The sequence below is a fragment of the Vidua chalybeata genome, chromosome 3 (assembly GCF_026979565.1).
Source record: "Vidua chalybeata isolate OUT-0048 chromosome 3, bVidCha1 merged haplotype, whole genome shotgun sequence".
Lineage (NCBI taxonomy): Eukaryota > Metazoa > Chordata > Aves > Passeriformes > Viduidae > Vidua > Vidua chalybeata.
This window is the reverse complement of record NC_071532.1, coordinates 53,101,243-53,120,755: the sequence shown is the minus strand read 5'-3', so window position 1 is coordinate 53,120,755 and position 19,513 is coordinate 53,101,243. Positions and strand designations below refer to the sequence as shown.

The window sequence follows — 19,513 nt, the reverse complement described above, 5'->3', positions numbered from 1 at the left end:
GATGCGGGGCAGGCCGGAGAGAGTCCCCATCCGCCGAGAACCACCGGCCCGGCCCGGCCCCGCCTGGACGGCTCGGAACGCATGCTGGGACTTGTAGTCCCGCGCGACGCCGCCCCGCCTCCGGCAGCAAAACTACAACTGAGCGAAACTACAACTCCCGGCGGGCGGAGAGGCGTGTCTCGGGCGCCGTGTCCGAGCCCGCACGGGGCGGGGGCCGATCCCTCTAGGTCGGGCCGCGCAGGCGGGGTTTCTCCGTGCCCACCGTTCGCTGGCGGGACTCGCCCGCCTCGGCCCGGCAGCGAGAGCGGGGCAGGACGCGGCTGCCGCCCGGGGCTAGCGGCACGCACCGCTCGCGGCTCAGCGGAGCGTGGGTCGGGGGCGGCCCGGCTGACCGGGAGGCGGCGGCAGTGGGAGCGGGGCTCCAGCGCGGACACCCGCTGCCCGGCTCGCTGCCCTGCGCTTCCAGCCCGGCCGGCGGGGAGGCGGCGATGGAGAAGAGTTAGTGCAGTCACCGCGCTCCAGTGGCTGGGGAGAGGGCCGGGCCGGTTGCCGAGGGACCTGCTGCCCTGTCGCTGAGAAGCGGCTGAGTGACCGACCGGCCGAGAGCGGCGGAGGGTGCGCGCCTGTGTGGTCCCGTCCCCCGCCGGCTCCTCCCGCGGGCGGGCGGGCGGGCGGCCGGCGCTGCGGTGGTTACCGCCTCCCCCTGAAAATGAAGAGGTGGTGGCAGCTGCTGCTTCGGGGTCTGGCTGCCGGGGGGAAACCTGGATAGAGGCTCGTAAAGAGGGGTGAAGAGAAAGTCGCCGCTCTCTGGTTCGCGAAGGGGGAAGCCGGGCGTTTTTCTCACCTTGCTGCGGGGCCAGAGCACAGCGAAGCCAGGGACGCCGGCGGGGAGCCGCTCCTGTGCGCCGGGGGAGGGGGCGGGATGCGGGGGGAGGCCCGGCACCGCCGCGGGCCGTGGGCGAGAGCCTGCGGCGGGGCGGGGTGCGAGCGGCCGCGGCGGCGCTGAGCCGGGCGGCGAGGATGGTGCGGGGAGGGAGAAGTCCTGGCAGAGATCTAGCGGCGGAGAAGCCTCACTGTCCCCTGCCTCCCAACCTCCCTCCCGCGGGGCCGAGGCGCTGGGGAGCATGAGGCGGCGGCGGGGACCTGTTGTGTAGGGAGGGGCGCGGGCAGGGAGGATGAGGAGGACCCGCTCCCGAAGCGCTGGTGTCTGTCGGCGACCAGCCGTGCCCCAGGCTGCCACGGGCTCGGGAGAATCCCTTCCTGTGGAGTGGTGACAGGGGAGCTCTGCGCCCCTAGGTCTGCGCGGAGCGGCGGCCGCTTCCCGCTGGACTGCGGCTTCAGGAAGAGGAGAGCTTCAAGTGTTCTTCGGAAGCTGGAGTTGCAGCCTGGTTCCTTTCTTGCCCTTTTTTTCATTTTTATTCTTTTTTTCCTCCCCTCCCCCTTAATGATTTGTTTCGCGTGTCTCTCGAGGGAACGTCTTAGGAATGGTCATTTTTAGCAGTGGAATCTGCTGCGCAAAGGAGGATTATAACAAATCTCTATGAATGATAGACTCGATTGCTAAACCTTGCCTTGACCAACCTTCTGACCCGCGGAGAAAACTCTCAGGGTGTGCGTGGGAAGGAAAAAACCTTCCCATTTGAAAATAATCTTGATTTAAAAAGACTGATTTTTTTTTTTTGAAAGCCTATCCAGTCTGATTTATAATTACTTTTTTTTTCTTTTTGTCCTGTTTTGTGATAAGTTGTTTTTAAAAGGATTGTTCTACGTGGCTGTTTTGTAACTGGTGGAGGAAGGAAGGATCCCTCTCAAGCGTTTCTGATGTGACAGCTTTGGTTTCTGAAGAGTTAAGTGGTGTTTGCATGATACGCCTATTGCTAGTCTGGTAGCAGACTTTTCATCATTTTATTTGCCTTTTTTTATTAACTGGGGCTGGTGGAGAGAGCTCTCTTGGTCAGAAGAATATTTGCACATATATATTTGTACATATTTTTGGTGGGGTTCTCCCCATATTTTACTCTTTCTTGATGACTCCTGGAGGTGGTAGTGGGCCCATGAAAGACTGTGAATACAGTCAGATCAGCACACACAGCTCCTCGTCTCCCATGGAGTCTCCCCATAAGAAAAAGAAATCAGTTCCCAAGAGAAAATGGGAGGTTTTTCCTGGAAGAAACAAATTCTTCTGCAATGGGAGGATCATGATGGCTCGACAGACTGGAGTCTTCTACCTGACTCTTGTTCTCATCTTGGTCACCAGTGGACTCTTCTTTGCATTTGAGTAAGTGACTTTCAAGTCTTCATATATTCTTTCTCCTCCTCTAGTTTCTGGCTGAAAGCAAAATTAACATTTTTGTTTAGGAGAGGATGTTGACTGAATTCCACCAATATTGATTAATTGAAAATACCATCTGATCAGATGCTGAGGGGTGCACAATACAGTTTGGGTTATCATACTCTGTGGAAAACTGATGAGAATTGCAGTTGCTTTTATACCACAGGTTTCCAGCTTTTACTGGTGTTGAAAGAGGAGTGTAAAACAGCAGGTTTGGGATGACCAGGAAATGATGAGGCTCCTCATCTGTCAGTTACTCTGAGAATCAAAACTGGCACATGCAAAAATACTGACCCTTTGTCACAGAACTGAATGCAAGAAAAGCAGTATTTTCTTTAGTTTATTAATTGGGCATGATTTTTTTTTCTCTTGACATCATTTTAATAGCTTGTAGATGAGAATTCAAAGTGAAGAGAAAAAAAAAGAGCTGTACAATTTTGTATGTACCTAGCTTTCCACCACTAGGTAACAGCATTACTTTCTCTGTGATAACTTGTATGAGAGTTTAGTCTTAGTTTAAGCTACATTTGCTTTGGAAGTTTTGACTATTTTTTTAAGGTTCTGGCATCCTTCTAGGGCCTTTTTCTCTGTAGCTCTGGAGTCCTTTTCAACTGTATAAAGTGAACACACAGTGACAGCAAATCAAATATACTGATTTTTGCTCCTGTGTTGTAGTAGTTAAATTAACTACACATGGCAGTAAAGAATTAGGCACTTGATGTGAGCAATATTGTGTAACTTTTATTTACTTACTTTTATTTAGGAACCAAGTACAAAGAAGTTCACACTGCTAAAACACTTTTTAATAATTGAGTTATCTTAAAGGGTTAGTGCTCCTTTACCTGCTTTAAATTATTGTGGTTTGACTTGTGGTAGTAAAATATCTTCAAATTACTTTTTTTCTGCAATAAGAACTATTATTTATAACTAAGTGTCAATGCTGCCTCCAGAAATTGTTTTGCTAAGCAGTACAGTTGAAAACCAAAGGTCATTCATTACTTGGTGTCTTCAAGCAAGAAGATTAGGACATTAACAAACCCTAAATTGTACCAGTTAAATGTAGATCATCTTAACAATAGTGGTAGCAGTAAAGAAGGTAAAAATGTTCAGCAGGTAAGGAGTGGTTTAAATATGTATGAGCTCCGCAGATTGTCATTAGTGGGCTCCAGGTAACTTTAGAGGGTTTATTAAATGTAAATCTTCTGCAGACATTATGAAGTGCCTTGAGTATCATTTGAGTAGTTGAAATAACACAGACAATGATGGTATCCACACTGCAAGTGTGTTTACTTTCCTGGTTTTAAACGGGTATTAAAGGTGTAAACTCTAATAGCATGACAGTATTGCATTAGGACTGGGTGCTACTCTATTCTGTTTGCCGTGATTAAGCTTTTGGAAAGCTTTTCTATGTGGCATGAGACTTCTGTCTGTGTGCAGTCTCATCACCTTCAGCACAGCCTCTGAAGCCCGCTGGACTTCCTGCAGATACCAGAATGTAAATGTAGAATTGAAAATATAGTGTTTTATAATCAGGATTGTAAAACTGATTTATTAAGCAACCATTTGCTATTTATTTATATGTTTTAACACTTTGATCTTTCAGAGGTAAATTCTCTTAGCAGCTGCGTGATTCAGAAGTGCTAAGGCAGGATGAGCTGCTAGCTGTTCATCACCTTCTGATTTCATCACTACTGTGAGCTACATGCTCTACCAGGGTTGAATTCTGCAACTTCCATTGCGTATTTGAGAGTACTTGCAGTGTAACCGTATGTGATTGACAAGATTTTTAGTCAAGGATTTTCATATGTAGTTGGTGCTTATTCTTACTGGCAGTCTTGAATCAGGGAGGAATCTTGGGCTTTATGTAATGGAACTGTATAAATTCTCTGTGTGTGTACTGGTCTTGAGTCATTCTTGTATCACTTACACTCCTAAGGAAAATCAATAGAGAGTGACAATGGTATTTCATTTTTATAATGATAAGGTAGATTTTGGTCTTTAGAAAGCACTTGCATTGAAAAATTATTACTCATCCTTTGAAGGCTAATTAAAACCCAAATCTAAAGACTGTGAGAATGGTGTTCAGTATGTCTGTGATGGTTAAACTGCAGAGGATTGTTAATGTTAAAAAAAGAGGGGAGTCTCTTATTGAAGAGTGTTACTTTTAAGCAGTTTCTACTTGAGTCTGTTCCTAGTAGTGTGAAGTTACTATTTTTTGATGAGTGATAACATCCTGAGTGTTAAGTGTCACTGCCATTATTGGCTGATTTGATGATGACGTTCCTCACTAACCAGCCATTTATTGAATATGACAGAAATGTCTTTCATGTACCTGTGGAGCAAAGTGGTTTTTAAATGAACATGTGCCATGTGTGTCTGAAACATAAGGTCAAACTGCCTTGAAGAGGAGGGTACCCTGTATGTTCATGGAAATGTTTGGGGTTTTTTTTGCTACAGAGGAAATAAATTATTTTGTTCCCTTTGGTTTTGGAAACTTGAAAATGGGTACTCATGGTTCAAGTCATTCCTTGGTTATAGGCTGGGAGGGGGGGAAGTAGGAAAGATTACTTTGACAGCTAATTCATTGGAAAGCATCATGCTAACATAAACAGTTGTCTCTTATACTTTAGCTTTGTTCCTTCAGTCCCTTCTATTTTACTCTTGACATCCATGCATCCAGAGCTGTATCTCATGTGCTTTGGAATACTCTTCAGGGAAGAAATACATTTCTCAGAGTCAATAAATCCTATGTCTCCAAAAGCAAAGGTATGTCACGCATCCTGACCTGTATAGCTTTTGACATTGAGTCATGACTTTGTAATCTTTGTTTCTCTATGTTTATGCTTTTGTGCTTTTTTTTTTTCTCCAGCTCCTGCTTTCAGCTGGTTTTATTCCTTTTTCTGTGTTGACTTTTATCTCTCATATACTCAAAATGCATCACCACTTCTTCCTTTTATCATTTCACTGTTCTTTTTCATTTTCAAAGAGATAAGCCAGAATTTGCTTAGAAGAAAAACAAGAAACCATGAGTTTTCAAGCAGGTAAAATATTTATAAGTCCTGCTTCCCTCCCTTTCCAAAGGAAGAGATTGCAAATAACAAGCAGTTTTATTTCTGTAACTTATATATTAAATGTAACGTGAATGATTGCAAGCACTTTTGGGTCCTAAGAGGGATGCTGTGCTGAGCTGTTTTTAAAAATGATGCCTATTTTAAATTGCTCAAAATGAGACACCACAAATTATTGAATTTGTCTTTGAAATTTGGGTATTTACTTTACCTTGAAATTTTTTTCTAACCCTAACCTTGAGTTATTTAGCTGTTTCTTCTTTCTTTTCTTGTAAATTTGGCCTTTTGTTGCATTTTGGTTTTTTCCTTTGCCTTGCACCAGTACACAGAGATGTATATTTTTCCAAACTATTTAGCACTCATTTATCAAGGTAGCTGCATTTAAAGCTTAGAAAACAAATTCCTCTCCGCAAAGCAAAGATGGCATCTGTAACTGAAGGGCAGATCTGTTGCTGTGTGTAGCCAGTTCAACCATTGTATTTACATGTGTGTAAAGTCTTTGTGCAGTAGAGGCAGAACTAACATACTTCATGCTTACTGCACTTAGCTAGGTATGCATATTCAAAAGAAATAAGAGCTTATTATGCACATGGTCGTTTGGGATCCTGTTTCTGTAGGTTACAGGAAAGCAAAATGGATGCTGAGTGACATTTAACACAGTAGGATTTGTGAAACAAATGTATTGTTGTTAAAAGGCAAATCTCATGTGGATGCACAAGATCATGAATTTCAGAGTGGTGGCTGATGACCTTGTCTGTGTTGCCTCTGGGTGCTGCCTTTCCTCTTGGGCTTTACTGGGAAGGTAGCAGGGAGGAACATGTCTTCACCTGAGCTGCTTCAGCTCAAGCAGGCAAATTAAACTTCCCATACAACATGGGTTTACGTGAAGGTGCCGACTGAACTGAATTGACTCTGGAACAGTCGTGTTTTCTTCTGTCAACTTATTTGCAGGGTGAGTGGCTCTGGAAGAAGGTTGAAACAGATGGTAGGATGCTGGAAGGGCTGAAGCAGTGCAGCTTTTCTCTCTGTAAATGTGAATCAGAGCTCTTATCACTTCTGATACCACTTGACGCTTGCACTGATTCAGCAAGCTGGAGGGGTTTTTAGTTTGTTTGTTTTGAGCTAACTAACACTTGATTTTTAAAATTTTTTGGGTTTTTTTAGTGAGCATTTGTGTAATTGCATTTTCTTGCAAAAGATGTGTGCTGGAAAATTATTTAAACTGAGGCTATTTATGTGCATACATATGTACAAACCATTGATTTCTGTGCTCTCGCAGTTGCTGGCAACCTCTTCCATGCCTCCCACTTTGAAAACGGGTGTGACTGGAGGACATTCATGAGTCACACTTTCTGATGCTGTGTGTGGATTGTTCAATATTGAACTTCTGTGGTGGAGTGGTGTAACTTGCTGCTCACTGCGACAAACCTCTGTGTGTAAACGCTGATGTCAGTAAGCTGAGCATTTTCACTGTGGTATCAACAACCCTTCTCATCTTGTGGCAGGTGTTTTTAGCTCTTGCAAGAGGTGGTCTCTTAGCATGACACTGTATGCCAAGTAGGTGGGATGTTCATCTAATAACCTCCTTTATATTTAAGGCAAGTTACTTGTGTCTCCTGATGACCATGTCCTTAAACTATGAGTTCTTAAAAGAAAGTGCTAGCAATCCGACTTCAACTGTTAAAGGCTGCTCTAAACTTAGAGGGCATTTCCAGTTGAAGATGTCAAAATGGATTTTAAAGCAAAAATCATAGTATATAAACTAAAATTGTTATTCCACAAGAGAACTACATCCTTTTCTACATGGAAGGCAGTCACTGCCTAATTGTGCATAGGTGAGTGCAGTGTTGAGTAGGTGTTCTTTTCTCCCAGTTTTACTTTGTTGGTTTTTTTTTAAACCTGTCATTAAAATTAAACCAGAGGAATATTTCTGTTCCTTATTTTGTCATTTTACAAATCTCTGATAACTTACTGAAAAAGACACGGAATACAGTAAGTCTAATCTTTAGGGTTTACATTTCGTATTGAGCAAATGATTTCTAAGGGACTGTATGCATTCCAAGCAGAATGTTTATTCTTTGCACTTAATTGCCCTGAAAATGTTAACTGTCAGAATCAAATATCTGCCATGTACTAAGTATATCTAATGTTTTTTTCTTGACGAGGGACTTTTCTTCATTACAAAAGTAGACTCTCATGAGTTTCTCAGTGATCTGAGCAAGTGTGTCTGCTGAAGTTTCTCCCTGGACAAAAGAGAGTAGTTTTGTACTACCATATCTCAAAAATAGCATGTCACTGAGCATGTGTGTCAGTATAAACGTGTAAACCTGCTTTGAATGAATTGTATGATATAAACTGAAATATTTCTGCCCAGAAATCAACTAATGGCATTTGACGTTAGGTCATGTACTTCTGTTCAAGGCTAGGTCTATTTACATGGAAATGGACAGTGATTAAGTGCTTTATTTTTCAGAGTAAAAATTTGTGAGGATAACAGAAGGAAAGATAATCTCTCCTGTTTTTAGAAGTTGTGACTTCCACTGAAACTGTAGAACCTTTTAATGGTTTTATAGCACTAACCTGCTTTCCAAAACAGCTGTTAAGCAGCTTTTTTTCTTTCTTTATGAGGGTGTTGTTTGCTTTGTTGGTTTTGGTGGTTTTGTTTTGTTTTTGTTTTGGCTGGGGATTTTTTTTTTATATTCAGCTTAGTTGATGGCCTTTATCTGCTGTTTCATGGAGACATTTTGAACACTTTTTTATTTTTCTACTTATATTTCTATATTTTCTTTGTGGAGGGGCAGGGAAATGAAAATAGGGACTATAATGGTATAGTGGGATGTCAGCTTCTGGGATGTTGGCTTCTCAGATACTATATTATTTGGGGACCTTGAGGAAATAATTGTATACCTTTGAATCATCTATACACTTGCATCTTCAGAGTGAAATGTGAACATTAGTGGTCAACTTTGCCTGATGCCACCCAAAACCTTGGGAAACTCAATCACTGCTGGCTGGTGGGTAATTTCTAGGTTCACTATGTGTGTTGTAGATAGGTGTAAATCCTTACCTGGACTATTTTATATTCATTCCAGAGAAGGAGGGGGGGGGGGGGGGGAAGGGAAGGTAATTTTAATAGTTTAGTTCTTATATATATGTGTGTGTGTGTGTGCATGTATGTATATATGTATCTTCAAATATTTACAAATGCTGATGGCTAATACTTCTCTACATCTTCAATCTCTGACTTGTAATCTTGTGACAGTTGCTTGATACAATCTCTCTTAATTTATCACTGAAAAGTTTGAAGTTTCTATTGTTTATATGTGCATATTATGCCTGTTTTATTTTGTCCTTCCCTGAGTAGGTGCTATTGTCCCTTTGTCTGAATGAATGTGTTTTAAAGGTATAAAATATGTCTTTTGGAGACTAGTTTTCATTTGTGTTTTAAAGGAAAGATGGTCTTTTTCAGGTGTTTTTTCAAGTTAGTTTCTCGAGAATCACATTATATGTTTAGGTTCATGTAAAGTATTCTTTTAAATTATATTGAAAATTGGTCTAATTATGCAAAAAATACCTTTGTTACTATATTACTTAATTTCTGTCTTAGCTATCATGTTGCATTGTTATTTTGTGAATGGCATTTCATACAAAATGGAGTATCTCAGTGAATCTGGGTGACCAAGAAAATTTCTTCTGAGTGTGGACAGGGGGAGGGTTGGCAAAATACTGTATTGAAAAATAACTGGGTTTTTTTTGTAGATCTTAACACCTAAGTTTTACTTTTTAAATAGTTAAAAATCCCAGCAAAATAAAGTTTCTAATGGAAATGGTCTCTCCATTCTAGTGCAGCATTGAACTGTTGACTGTAGCACTAAAACATGAACTAATTAATGAGAAAGTGAAAATTGCTGCAGAAGAGGAGAAATCTGAGAATATTTTTAACTTTCTAAGCTGTGTGCTTGTTTCAAAATGGTCCAGTCAAAAAACCCTACAACACTAGCTTAAAATACTGTAACATTTTGAAAAATTGCTTAAAAAGCTGAACAGCTTTATCTAGGAAATTTTTCTTATCCTGATAGGTGATTCTTGCAAGTGATGCTGTAGTAGCTGATGATCTCTTCAGGTCCAGGCTACCAGTGAAGGTTTGCACATAGCAGTGCAGCTTTCCTTTCATGTGACAAAGCTGATGGAGAAAGGGGGAAAATCCCCTGAAGTCAGCTGGAACTACAAAAGTTTATTAAACTTCATATAATTACAGCTCATTTGTTTTCAGAACTTAATACAAAACTGTAAAGTGGGCAATTTTTTTATAAATCAAAGAGACAAATTGAGAAATCAAGATGAAGCCTATATGTAATAGCCCCAAATAAAATTCTGTTTATATTTTGCATGTTGCAGAAGTACTAAGTGATACTAACATAAAACATACTTATGGAAGGATGCTGAAGTTGTTTTGAAGTTTCAGTTTTGGGCAACACATGCCCTGTCCCTTTCTGTGTGGTTTCTGTTTGTATTTCAGCTCCTGCTCATATGGCAGTGAATAGGCAGAGGGGGCTTTCTGCAGTGTGCATCTAGTACCCAAATGGATCCTAGAACTTCAGCTACTAAGTTGACAGTGTGCTGTAGTGAGATATGATTATATATCATGATACCATTCTGTGTATGATCACTTCCATTTCATCAGTGTCCATAGGGTTTATTCACAAAATAATGTGGGATGGTGCCTGATGAGGGCTTACATAATGAGTTTCGCTAATGGGATTGCAGCTGGTTTTGTTTTGTGTTTTTCCACCCCTGATGTCCTCTGAAATTGCTTACTGCAATAAATACTGGCAGTGTGCATTTATTATAGTAAATATGCAGTCAGTTCAGCTGCTTCTATAAATTTTACTCTTATTTTAAAAAATAAATTATGAAACAAATCAAATAGAATACTGAAAACAAAATTGAAAACAGAAAACCTGAGCTCATAAGCTGATGTACATAGAATCTGAAGTCTGTGAATTTCATATTGTAGTTTAAGTGCAAGATAACATTTTTACACTGTCTGTGTTGAATGAATCTATGAAATTAGTTTGAAGGCTTTAGTATATGTTTCTTGTACACATGATCAATATATATCAGCTCTTAAGAGCAAGGAGCAGATATATTAGAATTTATTAGTATTTTAACATAAATACTTGGCATAATACTAAAAATTATGAAAGTAGATTAAAAACATGGTCAGGAATTGGAAGCTTCCTCTTCCTACCACCTTGCAAAAGTAATGCCAATACAGAATTTCTCTGATTTTGATAAATTTTGTATCCCCTCTTTTTTGAACTGTATAGCACTGTCTGTATATCAGGAGCTTGCACTCTTGGTCTTGCAAGTCCATTGCACTTGTAAGGTACTCCACTGGTTAGAAATGCCAAGATTCTGGGCAGAGAAGCAGGTATCAGATCAGCCTGTGCTTAAATTAAAACAAGCTGGCATGCTTGTTTGTGCACGTGGTGTGGGTTTTTGTGGCACATCTATGCATGTTCCTTAGTAAACACTTATATTAGTAAAAAGGGTTTTCTAGTGTTCAGTTAGTATATGGAAAAGTTAGAATTGTTCCTTATTTGGAACTGTGTAGAGCAGCTGAAAGTACTATGAAGCAAAGTAAAAGCTGTAATAGCTGTGACTTGTCTCTCGTCAGCATTACAACTCATTACCAAACTTGCTTCTTGTGAATGTGGTTTCCTTAGAGCTGAAGCTCATAATGTACCTATATGAGGAAAGAATACAGTTTCTTAGATACTTTTGTTATTTAACATGATTTGAACTCTTTCCAGGGCTGAGAGGCACTGGGTGTCGGAACAGCAAATAAACTCTATCATTAGTCAGGGTAGATGGGTTCATGAAGTGTGCTGCATGGTGTGATACCAAGGATTGGAGTGCACAGTTGAAAGAGCATATTCACTGCTGATTTGCTTCAGTGTGTTAGTTTGGAGAAGAGAAAGCTTATGGGGGAATCCTATTTAATAAGTACCTGATTGGGGAGAGGGAATGAAAAAAAAGAGCCTTGGACCCTTCTCAGTTGTGTTCAGTGACAAGACACAAAATAAATTACCTTTAAAACAGAGGAAAGAAGGGTGGAGTTTTTTTGTTATTTCTTTTTTTTTTTTTAGTCTGCTTGCCTGTTTTGTTTTGATTTGTGGGGATTTTTTTATTTCTGTGAGGATGATTTGGCATGGGCATAGGTTACCCAGCAAGACTATGGAGACATGAAAACCAGCCAGATACAGACCTGAGCAGTCTTCTCTAGCTGACACTGCTTTGAGCTGGAGAAGTTAGACCAAATTTTCAGAGTTCCTCAGCTGCTCTGTGTTATCTGTGAAAATCAGAGAACTTACCATAACACAGCAAAGCAAGATGCTTTTAATCTAGCAAGATAATTTTAATCTTGTTTTGATGACTCATTTATCACCTGCATACTTTGAGAGCTTCAGTTTTATCTAGTTGTAAAATATGAACCTAAAGTCTCAGTCTAACAAAAGTGAAATTCATAGCTGTTCTTTCTGACCCTTCTCTTTTCTCACATTTGAATGTGGCTTTCTCAGTTCAAAGTGCATTTTCTAACAGTTTTTTGAGGTTCTTTTCCTGCTTTTTCTGCTGTTCCTCAGCAAGCTTTGCCCTCTACTATTCATCTGGCTTTTGCTGAATTATAGTTAGTATTTTCTTTTCTTATAAATAACAGCATTAAGTTTTAATAAATTTCATACTGAAGAATGTCTCTGTATGCAGTTGTTCCAGCAGTGTTATATGTTCAGCAGGTTGTCTTAGTCTTGCTTTCGTAAACTTTTCTTTCCTTCCATCAATATTCCTAAACACTTGTTCACTTTTAATAGGCTAAGATCACTGTTGTTGTAGAAGGGGTATGAAGGCAGTAAAGTTGAAAGACTTTAATTTTTCCCTTTCCATAGTCATAAAAAATGAGAGTAATTTTTTTCCCCTGTAATCTGCATTGTTTGCCTATATCATTTTGCAGGTATGTGAAATCATGGGTCTGTCTCCTAGCGATCCAGGTCTCCTGTCTTGAGCCAGGTCCAGAAGTCCTTTGGATCCTGCAGGTTCAGCTTCCTCCTTGAGCCTGCTACTTGACAAGATCAGCTTCTGTACCTTAAATGATAGTGTGTTCCAGCTTTGAAACTCCTAGATATGAATGAAACTACTTTAGCAGCTGAAAAGCTGCTAAAGCTGGATTAGTTATCTTTGGGGAATGGAAAACACCCTAGATATGTCAGATTAGTCCACACTCCCTTTAAAGGGTGCTTTGCTTAAAAAATAAAATGCGTAAATAATTCCAGCAAGTCAAGTGTCCTGTTCTGGATTAAAAATTGGAAATAAAATAATAAGAGAAGAAAGCTTAAATGATACAGAGTATATTTTATTGAAGCAAAATATAGAGATATATATGTGAATTTTTATGTCCCATAGCAGCTGTCAGAATTATATTTCTCCAAGGCTAGTGAAAAGCCATGGGGGACATCTTCCCATACCACATATCCAAAGCACTGGGTTTTTAGAGTAAACTTCATGTCTGTATACCTGCCTGCTTTCTTTGAGAGGCCAGAAGTTGACATTCTGCTCAAGAATTCAAATAATATTTGAGAGTATTTTATAGGAGCATCCTAGTTTCCTTTCTGTTTACAAGTCTCCATTACAGGATGATAAATCTGATGGTTATAGAGTGCTGAAAAGGACGGACCCACCTCTTCCCTTCTCCAGGCCTCAGATGTCACTTCTTTTGTCTTGCTCTGCTGTTTTCCCCACCCAGTGGTGAGCCACTTCAGGGAGTTCCCTTCCTGCATAAAGACTGTCCTTCCCTTCTGCCCACACAAAGAAAAACTTTCTGCTGCTTTAGATCACTGAGCTGAATCTCTGAAAATTCAGAAAAAAATGTTATTACTAGTGGGAGGCAGGAGGTTGTCAGATCGTCTCCATTGTGATTTAGAACTGTATCCCAGCTTTAGGAAACTTGTTAAGTAGTCTTGGCTCTTTGGCATCTGTGAGGGTGTGAACAGAAAATCTTAGTTGCTTAATGAAAATGCAGAGTTTGGACTTTTTAATCATTATTTATTTCTGAAGTAACTGGGTTGTAGTTTGTAGAACTTGAACTGCAGCATCTTTCAAACAGCACCCCTTAGTTGTTCATGTCTTAGAGATTTTCTGATTTTTTTTTTTTTAAGACATCCAAATTGTAACACAACACAGGGGCAGTAACTGAAGCAGTGTTTCTTCCTGCATCATTTCTTGGGTAGTCTGTGTTTCCCATTTCCAGACTGCAGAGCCAATGCATTGTATTGCATTTGATAGCAGAGCCTGTGGAAAGCTCCCTGAAGGCTTCTTGACTTTAGTCTTTATTAAAAACAGCTGAGTTAGCTCAAAATATGCTAAACTGAACCAGGATGGGAGTGTTGTCAATCCTTGCCATTTCTCTGAGCAAACAACGTAGGGAATAGCATGTTTCTTCACAGTCCCATTTAGTTGCCTGCTTGGGTGGGGTTTTTGTTTTGTTGGTTTGTTTACTATTGTAAATGTTGAAACTTTCATCTTAGGAGGTTGAAGGAAGGACGATAAAGCAGTTAATGGAAATCTGAACAGCCTGCATGCAAGAGACTGTTGGAGTGTCTCTATTCACAGTACGATTAAAAAATGGCCTTTAAAATGATTTTGTTAAATAAGACACCTAAAGCTAATTAGAGCAGAAGGAATTGTCTACAGAGCAGAAGACTTGGAAGAAGTTGTGGACTGAAATCTGACGGAGATTAATATCATTCAATATAAGATCTTGAAAGGATAGTCATTCTTTACAAGACCCAAAGCTCAGAAGACTCACTTCACCTTGAGGTGTGGAGGCTTTGAGACTTCTCATCACTGATGAGATCATGTTCATCTTTAGAGTAGAATTTGGAATTTTTTTCCTCCACAGACTCTTTTAGGATCAAGCAGTACTGTGCATTGTTTTTAATACTAACCTCTGAAAGCTGGAATCTCATTTCCAGTACTTGAGTATATCACAAGTAGTGTGCTGGAGGGCAGAGGGACATTGCAGAGGAGAGCCTATAAGGACTGGGTGGAGTAAAATAATTTTGCTTTTTTACTCAGCTCATACTCAAGTTTCGGAAACAGGCAATTGACTGTGAATGTGAAAATCCAAACAGTCTGATATGTGAAAAACAACTGACATACTTGTGTCCCAGTGAGTGAAACTGTTATGGGCTGATATCCAGCTCGATCAAAAGGTAAACATGCCCTTCCCAATGCACATACCTTTCTATTATTGCATCCTAGAAAACTTTAGCCAACAATTCAGGTTGCTAAATGATTGTCTGAAGGTGCATTTACCCAGTGGTTGACTGTTCTTGGTGAGAGTAAGTTTATTTTCTGTTCTGAAACTTCTATAAACAGTTGTTGGCACTAGTTCTTGCTGTTGCAACAAAGAAATGCCTTTTGCAAAAGGAGATCAAAAGTTTGTTGCTTCTTAGTTCAATACAAAAGTGACATTTTATTGAAATAATACTGTCACATACAATAATACTTTAATTTCAGTTTTATTGCAAGTAGTATTTGTGACTGCACAGGAAAGGTCAAAAATACAGGGAGCATATAATTTGTTACTGAACTTGATCCCCACAGATAAGAGTTGCATAGTTCTGTTATTCATTCAGAATGAGTACAACCCTAGGCCAGCTGTACTTGTCCTCATATACTGATGAAAAGATGGACAGTTTTGGAAGGTTGTTCAATACATGCAGAAGAGTTGGGAGTTGAGGGGGAACAAGGAGCAAAGAAGAACTGAACTGCTATAGTATTTGCTTCTGGAAAGAAATTTAATATACTCAAGGGAAAGTTGTTTTGTTTCCATATTTAGTTAGTACCTGTAGGTAAGGCAGTAATAATTTTGGATACACATGCTGGATTTTTCAGTTGTTACTGCATCCAGTACTGTAGACATAGTTGGACTGTACTCTTAAGTTGCTTATGCATGTTCTGTCCTATCAACATCCCTCTCACTTCAGAGCCTGAAAGTAAGAAATAAGCATGTGAAAAATAGTTGTGAATAGATACGAAATGTTGACAAGGCTTGTGATAAAACACTGACAGTGTTCATCAGTCCTGCTTCATCAGTGCAGAGTTAAGAATGCTGGGAATGACAGCATGGGGCATAGAACTTTGTTATTTGACTCCTTTGGAGTTTGGTTATTTATATATTTGTTTTAAGAGGAGGTCAGGAAAGAGAACTGTAATGGACAGCTATACTGGTAGTGCATCAAGGTTTCGAATTCTTTTTGTGTGGTTTTTTTTTTTTTTTTTTTCAGTCTGGAAATACTCTTCCCTTTTCTAACCATTCTTGATTTCTTTTGTGCTAATCTGTCATGATGGGGAAGCTCTGTAGCTCTGACCAGCATTGTTCTTTTTTTGACTTCTAGTATGATAATGGTGAGAGAAAGACCTGGGAGACTGGCTTGCAGGTTACATGTAGAAGAGAGAGTGGGTTATTCTGACTCTTGGTTATACATAGGCAGGAGTCTGCAAGTGTGGTGGTCTCTCAAAGATGTGTGTTGTGTTGTCTTCATAAAAGTACTGGCATTTGCCAAGAACTTGATTTTTAACAAGTAAGATCTGATACCTGTGCCTGTGCTGAACATGCCTCTCTGAGGGCAAGGCAGAACTCCTTCACTGAAATTACGGTTTTGAGCAATGCCAGCCTAATCACGAGATTGGTAGCACAGCTGGTTTTGGGAATTAAGCTCTGCTCTGTGGGGCTGCTTTCACCTGTGGCTGTAGGCAGCATAAATGAAGAAACTCTTTAAATTGCTTCATTCACCATTTGCTTTCCAGTTTCTGCAATTTCAAGTTCTGTATAGTGTTATTATGCAGAAATCATCTTTGTGTCAACTCCAGTTCATCTCCAGAACTGTCCCACATAAAGGTGTAAGGGAAGCAGATTCTCTGGGGGCATTTGAGGTGGAGGTCTTAAAACTGAAAGGCATATGACAGAAGAAGGGGAGCCTGGCAGAAGAGTATCAAATTTAACTTCTACAGGCATGCTGGTGTTTTATTTCATTTTGGCAGTCTTGAATGTAACAATCTTACAGTTTGTTTTAGAATAGCTTTTCTGTGTGCAATTATTAGACCAGTAAGTTCCCAAACAGGCACTATTTCTGTTCTTCTCCACATACTCCCTCCGAAATCATTATTTTCCCTTCTCTTCTCTTGTATGTGCTTGCATGTTTTTGCTCTTTACTGTTACGTTCTGTGAATTGATGCTTCTTCCTCTGGGTCTTTTCAGAGAGCTGTAAAAGGGGCAGCACTGCCTCTTCTGCTCAACAGTGTAGTTACTCACTGTAGTTACTGGAAGAAACTGGGAGATGTTCTTTGCAGGCAACAGAGTACATTAGTGAATGAATAGAATTGGGTGTTCTGCACAGGACACTACTGCTCTGCTGTATGAAACAAGGTGGCTTGATGCATCACCTGTTTTTAATGTACCTAATGCATTGTACAGAATACTTGATCAAGTGTGGCTAAATGCTGCTAGTATAGGAATAAAAATATAAACCCTGCTTTGTAACCCTAAATACTGCTACTGTTTTTGAGTCAAAGTTCTAAGCAAATTGCTTAAGTGCAGCTGTTTGATTTAACTATGCATCAGTAGTGAAACATGTGGTGCACGAAAGTGACCAGTGAAACTGCCTAGGTCTTGATGACATGGAATTTGTAGCAAATGTAGGTTAGCAAGGTCCATGATGTAATGGTTTTTAGTGTTTGCCCTTTTCATTTTGTGACCATTTTATGTGCTTAAGACACTGTTCTTCACAAGGTAATGTAATGCAAATAGTTTGATAATTAGTCACACCAGCCCTATATTGACTGGTTTTGATTTTCATATTGTAGTGCTTCAGAACCTTCTTGTTTGCTATAATTTTTTGTCATTACTTCCAACACAATTCCTGCATTTTGATTCTGACAATCAGCTTTCATTTGTGTTTTTCATATATCAGCATTAAATATTAATTTGTTTTGTTTTGAAGGTGCAGAAAACTTACTGCTTCAGCTTTGGTCATATATCATAGTTCTAAATTTATTTTCAGTTTGTAAAATGACTCTACCTTTTGAGTAGACAACTTGTGTTGACTGAAGTGGACTAAAATTCATTTACCAGTGGAGGAAACTGAGGAGATCAGCTTGGTTCTCCAGTGACAGCATTGGTCTAGTATGGATGAAAAAATAATTATTACATCAAAGTACTGTTTAACTGTAAATAGTAGTTGTAAGAGGGTCAGGCGTTGATCAGACTACAGGCAACTCAGAGGTGTGTGCATGTGTGTGACAGACATGCTGGATGAAAATTTTTGCTCCAGTAGAGATTTTTTTCAGTTTTTGGTCAGCAGGCACAAAACCTAGTTAATACTAAACAGCTGTCAGGATGGAGAAGCAAAACTACTTTTGCTTTGCTGTTTGTTGTTATTTATTATTCCAGTCTGACTTGGGGTAGATTTTTTTGCAGTAAGATTGGCACTGGCTGCTTCCTCAGCTAGTTATGAGGGCTCCCTGCCATTTTGAGTTTATTTTTCTTGCACAAAGCCTGGGAAAAAAGATGAACCTTGTTCTGAAGGTCACTATGTCCAGCTGTCTTTTTGAGTAATGGGAATGAATGTGTTTCAGAACTACTGACCCTTCATATATAATATTGTGCCATTGACTGCCCTCATTTAAAGCAAAGACCCACAGGACACTGAAGGGATTGCAGCAGTGGTGAAAATGAATGAGGAGCATGTCTTGTTAAAGTAGCTGAATGCCACAGATTCTTGAATTGGCTGGAATTTTCTTTAAGCAAAAGAAAATTCCACTGGAATTCTGGAATTTTCTTTAAGCAAAATTCATCCACAAACAAACCTTTTCCTTTATTTGATGACAGCAGAGTTTTAAAGGAGTTATCTTTTTCTTCTGATAAGACGTTAACTAAATTTTACTACTTTAGATACCTGAGGCTGTCTGCTGGGTGAGCTTGAGTCTGGTAATCTCTCTTCATCTCATGGTTGTGAACACAGCTGTGTCATCAGTTTAATAAAGGTGTATCTGTAGGGTGGAGTTTGACACATGAAAAGGAGAAAATGGCCACTGACAGATGCAATATTTGATTTTGTTTTTCTTTCTTTCTGACTGGGGACAAACTACATCCTTTACTAAGAGGTATCTGACATGTAGTTGTGTTCTAGTGACATGTAATGTGGTGTTTAGCACAATTCATGCTACAAATTGAAGGCCAGCTCTAAGCTTTTGTTTATTACAATCAGAAATATCTTTTGGGAGGCACTGTATTTTAAGATGGTATCTTCCCAGATTTTTTTCCTACAGCCTTCTTTTTTTTTCACATGCTTATACTTAAAATTGTTCTTCAGAATCTCTGTTTTCAGTATTCTGCCAGTAGGACTAACACAGTCAAACCAAACCCTTCAGAATAGTATATTTCTCCATGCAGCATTGCTTGGTTAGATGCAGGATAGCAATTCAACAAATTGTGTATTTTGTGTAGTACAAAATAACAATGCAAAAGTTTGTAAAAAGAAACCTATTCTTAATGAGGGGCACTGAACTATGACAAATAGGGCTTTAAGAATCAATTCAGAAACCAGATTAGATCAGATTATTCTCAGATTTGAATGATTTCTGTGAAGTGAAATCTTCACATATTTGGAAGACGTCACAGGCAATACTTATGATGTGTACAAAAATGGTTAAATTCTGCTAGCGTCAGTGTAAACTGTTACTGTAGATCAGAAGAGGCATGTATTTAATTACTTGAGCATGTTGCTTTTACTGGAGAACTCGCTCTCCTTCCTAATAGTCCCGATGGTGCATGGCAGTGTAATATACAGGCCTATATATATTATAATGCCTGTAGGCATTATAATGCCTGTAATATACAGGCAAAATGATGGAAGATACTGTATTTCCTTGGGTATTGGTTTCCTAACAATGGGTAGGTTAGGTTGTTAAATTGAGAAATGTTTTGAATATTTTTGTTTTAATTTCCTAAACACCTTCCCTTTTATTTGTCTCAAACATAGAGAACCCATCA

The 19,513-nt window shown here is 39.8% G+C and overlaps 1 protein-coding gene across 6 annotated transcripts in view; it reads left to right on the top strand.

The window, feature by feature from the left end:
- The first annotated feature begins 1,035 nt into the window (after positions 1 to 1,035).
- ZDHHC14 (zinc finger DHHC-type palmitoyltransferase 14) overlaps positions 1,036 to 19,513 on the top strand; it is a 94,202-nt gene continuing 75,724 nt past the window's right edge. For all 6 annotated transcript variants that reach the window (XM_053938286.1, XM_053938283.1, XM_053938281.1 and 3 more), the window contains exon 1: positions 1,036 to 2,278. In XM_053938286.1, the coding sequence (XP_053794261.1) occupies positions 2,028 to 2,278 (251 nt within the window). In that variant the 5' untranslated portion in view covers positions 1,036 to 2,027. The remainder of the gene's footprint in view (positions 2,279 to 19,513) is intronic.